The sequence below is a fragment of the Dufourea novaeangliae genome, unplaced genomic scaffold, assembly GCF_001272555.1.
Source record: "Dufourea novaeangliae isolate 0120121106 unplaced genomic scaffold, ASM127255v1 scaffold80, whole genome shotgun sequence".
Taxonomy (NCBI): domain Eukaryota; kingdom Metazoa; phylum Arthropoda; class Insecta; order Hymenoptera; family Halictidae; genus Dufourea; species Dufourea novaeangliae.
In genome coordinates, this window is record NW_015373962.1 from 201,197 (window position 1) to 206,335 (window position 5,139).

The 5,139-nt window shown below is 33.5% G+C and overlaps 1 protein-coding gene across 1 annotated transcript; it reads left to right on the forward strand.

The window, feature by feature from the left end:
- The first annotated feature begins 3,990 nt into the window (after window positions 1–3,990).
- On the forward strand, window positions 3,991–4,872 carry LOC107186651 (histone-lysine N-methyltransferase SETMAR-like). The gene is made up of 2 exons (XM_015574574.1): window positions 3,991–4,027; window positions 4,400–4,872. The coding sequence occupies exons 1-2, from the start codon at window positions 3,991–3,993 to the stop codon at window positions 4,870–4,872; spliced, it is 510 nt and encodes a 169-aa protein (XP_015430060.1).
- The last annotated feature ends 267 nt before the right edge of the window (window positions 4,873–5,139 follow it).

Consider the following 5,139-nt stretch of genomic DNA (forward strand, 5'->3'; position numbering starts at 1 on the left):
ATTAGGGAGAATGAAATTGGGAACACTGTTTTTGAAAAGTGAAAAATGTATTTTCTTGCATTTGTTTGCATGAACTTTACTGAAAAAGTGATAATAGCGTTTTGTAATTAAGATTTCAGTGTGACTATACAATTTTTGCCTGACTATAATGTAAATTAGTTTTCGAACATGAACGAAAAATCCTTAGGGTGCGAGGGGCGAAATTTGGCCCCTTACTCTACTGTTCACTTGTTAATGTAATCATCGTCTTGAAAATTATTTAGTTATGCAATTTTTTCGAAACATTTTATACCCCAAAAAGAAAAAAAAAATAGATATTAGAATCAAAAGGATCTTTCAAACATAGAGATTATTTGATACGTTCTAAAGTCACTGGCACAGTATTTTAGAACGACTTACGTATTCACGGTTTACCTAGGAAAATAATATTGACTAACTAATTTACTACCGAATTTCTGAATGGACACAAATATAAGTAATTTTCCCACCGATTACGAAATGTATATCTAATTACCTAGTAACCAGTTTAGTTATTAGACACCTACAGCATCGTCTGTTTCGCGATGATTGATTCAGTAATTTGATCGCTTATTGATTTTCAATAATCCAGCCTGCTCTTTCGCTACGGAACATATTAAACAACGATTAATCATGCTTCCCGTCAATATTTATTTTCCTAATAAATGGACTCGTATTTGCGTTCCCTGAACCGAAATTTTATTACACGTGAGCAATATGAATTTGACAGAAATTACTCGATTTTCGCGTGTCGAGTTTCTGAAATGTAATATAACACGAAAAGTGGTTTGCATATTTGCAGCAAATATTCTTGTTGTACGTGAAACGTGTTCAAACATAAATATACAAGAAATAATAGAAAAAAGTGTACATTTTATAAAACATTTCAGATTTATTGTATGTCTCGTTGATATTCGTTTTCTTCTAAATACTGCGTGAAGATACCTAATGTCGCCTATCAAAAGTTAAATCGCTTTCAATTGAATTACAATTGATATTTTTGTATGTAATTCGTCTCAAAATAAAGAAAAATTATTCGCGTTTCATGTAGCGAAAGTTAGAACCGTTTAAACCTTTTTAATTGACAGTCAAAAGTACATAAGATATGTAAAAATTGGGTTATGAAGAAAATGTACCTAATATCGACTACTCCAGAAATATTGATTAAATACATGTATGAGTTGTTACGAGCCAGGGCTAAGCGGCTGCGAGAGCCGAGGTAATGGCGAGTTTGGTTTTTTAGAGTTTGTTACGTGGACGAACCTGGGGCCTATTTCATTACAGGGAGCCAGTAGGATTGTTAGTATGGGCTTCGTAACTTTTAAGAATTCGGTACACTTCGAGCGGTAAAAGTGTGCCTTTGTGGGTTCGCTTCTAGCTGGGAATTTAGATGTTATTCTAGAGTTGAAATGAACAAAACTGAATTATAAATATATAAACGTATAAAAGTATATTCAAGAAAGTGAAGGTTTTACAAATGTTACTGTAAGTCCTGGTCGCGGAAGCTAATTCCAACGTTCTCAGTTGTCACGCACTGAGACATGCTGGGATTTGCTGTACAGAGTTTAGCTTACTTTAAAAAATGCTTGAAAGGGACTTTAATACCCGATCTCACTAGCTAGACTTCTGGTATGAGTATGATCCGCAGATGAGCTGTACGCGTCCCTTTTTATACCCCGAAAATCGAGTCTAAAAGTAGAGGGGGAGACGCCTGTTTTCCAAGAAAATCTGGCCACGCCATAACACCCCGCAGGCAATTACGTAATCTGGCCGGATGCATTCCAACTCCTGATAGGGTTAAGAGGTCACGAGAGTGTCTTCGTACGTAACAGAGTTATTATATGTATATGAGTTTTGAAAGCCATTATCATATGCATCTTTATTATTTCTTGCTATCGAAATGTGTTTTGAATAATTTTATTAGGATTAAGTTTAAAACTGTTTTTATTATATAAATACATAAATAGGATTTTTTATATGTACATATGTTTTTTATTAATTAGATACCTCTAATAGATATTCACAGATTTTTTAGATTTACTTTGTCCGCATGTGCTATGAAATTGTTGCAGTCCAATAAATTTTTACACTATTAGGATTCACTGAAATATGTCTCTTTCTTTAATTGTTGATCGCATAACACTGCTATCACAATATGTATTCCTGCATATGGTTAGGTACTTTTTCACTCTAGGACTGATAAATTTTAGTGCTTGCATTGCGAGATATAACGAGTGGCGGTGTTAGGAATATGGACGGTATTAGGTATCTTCATCCTATAGGTTTCTGTACTAAAACAGAATAGTCAAACAATTCTGACTTTCGAATAATTAATATTTGGTGCGTAGTGAATTCATAGAAAAAATTCGTTTTGTATCGAATAAGATGCAGATTAAATTTACATTAATCATTTCTGTAAGTATGTATACATATTTTGTATACGTACATGACTATTGTAGTTTATATAAAATAAATCATGTTGCATACAGACATAGACATACGTGTTCAGGTATTTGAATGAAGCAGTGGAGTCAAAGCAGTAGGGAAAAATATATGTAAGAATAATCATTTTGAAATCTACATACGAAGATGTTCCACATTGTTTTTATTTACTTATTTATTTTTAATATTCAGTTTCCATCGTTATTGTCCTGTATTATAATTTTCCTTTGATTCTCATTTCATACTAAGCTATGAATTATTAAAATATTTAAAAATGAAATTTAATTAAATAAATATGCATTAATGACATATAAATATAAAAACTGCGACAAGGAAACGAATCAGTTGTGTTCAATCATACGAAAATATAGAAAAATTACATTTACGAGACTACCTTTCATAGCAATTCTCCTTTGAGAGTTACTAAATCTCATTCAATTTACTTCTTTCTATTGTTTATTAAAAAAGAAAGATGTTACATTTCTTTTTTGTTCAAATACATATTATTCAATAAATCCTGGCTGATTTTATGTATCTCATTTTCATTCTTCTCGAATTTCAAGATTTCGTTCCAATAGAATTACGTTTCTATTGTAATTAACATGTGAAATATTAACATTAAAGTCTGTCGGTAATAGTGACTAATGGTACGCAACTCTAGGATTGCAATAAATCATAACCTATGACGTTTTTTTTTGTCTTTTCTTCGACCGGTTAATGGAAAGTGGTAACAAGACTGTGGCAATAATTTTGCAAACGAATTGAGCTTAATGGTCAAGCGCTGCCAGTAAATCGACCATAAAACGAATATCGATTTTACGCCGAAACTGCAGACTATTGAAAGTTGTGAGAACAGAAAGGCGAACGTATAATTTCCATGGTACTTGGTGTAACGATCGGCCTCAGATGCTAAACCATTGAAACAAGCAGTGAGACCAGTCAACTTTATACGTAATTTATTCAAAACAGACACGAGAAAGGAATTCCAATTGCATCTACAATTTTACTTTCCTCAATGAATCCCATCCTGTCCTATTATAACTTCTTAACCTTGTTGCATGACACAATGTATAATACAATGTTGCATCGATGAACGGCAAAAAACTAAATTCACTACATTTCACTCTGACTTCTATGTATCTGTCGTCTAGAACATTTTACGCACCAGGGATCGATCTTAATTTCTCTTTGAACCAGGTAGAAAAATCAAACTTGAATTCAATTCAAGCTTGAAACGGAAATTTAGCGTTAATTCGATTTAACATTTACGCAGGGCCGAGTGTTTTCGAACCTGCGTAGACCAAAGTTCCCACTGTTCCTTAAATGTTTAACGTTTGATCTAAAGAATGTTGGAGATTTATTGTAACAAAAACTGAATTCACGTAGAGAGATTAGTGACTGATAAAAACATTAATGCTTTTCATTTAATGAGTCAACATGAACGATCGGACATCTATCGGAGAATAGAACAAAAATAATATTTAATGTAATACTTTTGTTATGCATATACATAACGAAATTCTTATTACGATGGACAAAAATGATTGTATACTTGGGACGTATGAAGGTAAATGGTTTCGTCCATACCGAGGCTTAATCAACTTATATTACTTGAGACACAGAGTACACAGTAATCGATTCTACACACTGTAGAAGAAATATTGTCTATTGGTATTCTATTGTATTCTTTTTAAATTTGTATTGGGTTGGCAAGAAAGTATTTTCGGTTGTGACACATAGATAGCGTTGTAAGCGTTTTGAAGGACTCCTGTCTGCATTATGGTTTTTTCCTTTTGACATTTGATATCAGTCACATTTAGGTTACTTCAGAAGCAAGTTGTGCAAATTTTTGTTTATAGCTGTTAGTTCAGGGTCAATTTTAACATGGAGTGCAAAAACGAACATTTTCGGCATATTTTACTCTTTTATTTTCGTAAAGGAAAGAAAGCTGCTGAGGCCCACAAAGAGATATGTGAAGTTTATGGTGTTGATTGCATAACAGATCGCACGTGTCAGAATTGGTTTAAAAAATTCCGTTCTGGAGATTTTTCACTCAAAGATGACCAACGTTCTGGTCGACCTACTGAAGTTGATGATGACCAAATCAAAGCCATAATTGAAGAGGATCGTCACATAACTGTTCGAGAGATTGCAGAGAGGTTAAATGTATCGCATACAACAATTGAAAATCACTTAAAATGTCTTGGACTCGCTAAGAAGCTCGATATTTGGGTTCCGCATATATTGAAAGAGATTCACTTAACACAACGAATCAATATTTGCGATATGCATCTCAAGCGCAATGAAGCCGATCCTTTTTTGAAACGTATCATCACTGGTGATGAAAGATGGATCATGTACAGTAACATTATTCGAAAACGATCATGGTCCAAGCGTGATGAACCAGCATAATCCACATCTAAAGCTGAATTGCATCAAAAAAAGGTCATGTTGTCAATTTGGTGGGACTACAAGGGTGTGGTGTATTTTGAGTTGCTTCCAAGAAACCAGACGATCAATTCAGATGTTTACTGTCAACAACTATTGAAACTGGATGAAGCAATAAAAGAAAAACGGTCAGAATTGGTAAATCGCAAAGGAATTGTGTTCCACCATGATAATGCAAGGCCTCACACATCTTTAGTAACTCGTGGGAAATTATTGGAGCTTGGTTGGGAA

What these genes read in the sequence shown, in the direction of transcription:
- LOC107186651 (XM_015574574.1), top strand. Translation starts at nt 3,991, where the DNA reads ATGGACAAAAATGATTGTATACTTGGGACGTATGAAG. An exon ending in TATACTTGGGACGTATGAAG is followed by an intron (nt 4,028 to 4,399) that starts GTAAATGGTTTC and finishes ATTTTCGTAAAG; the next exon opens with GAAAGAAAGCTGCTGAGGCC.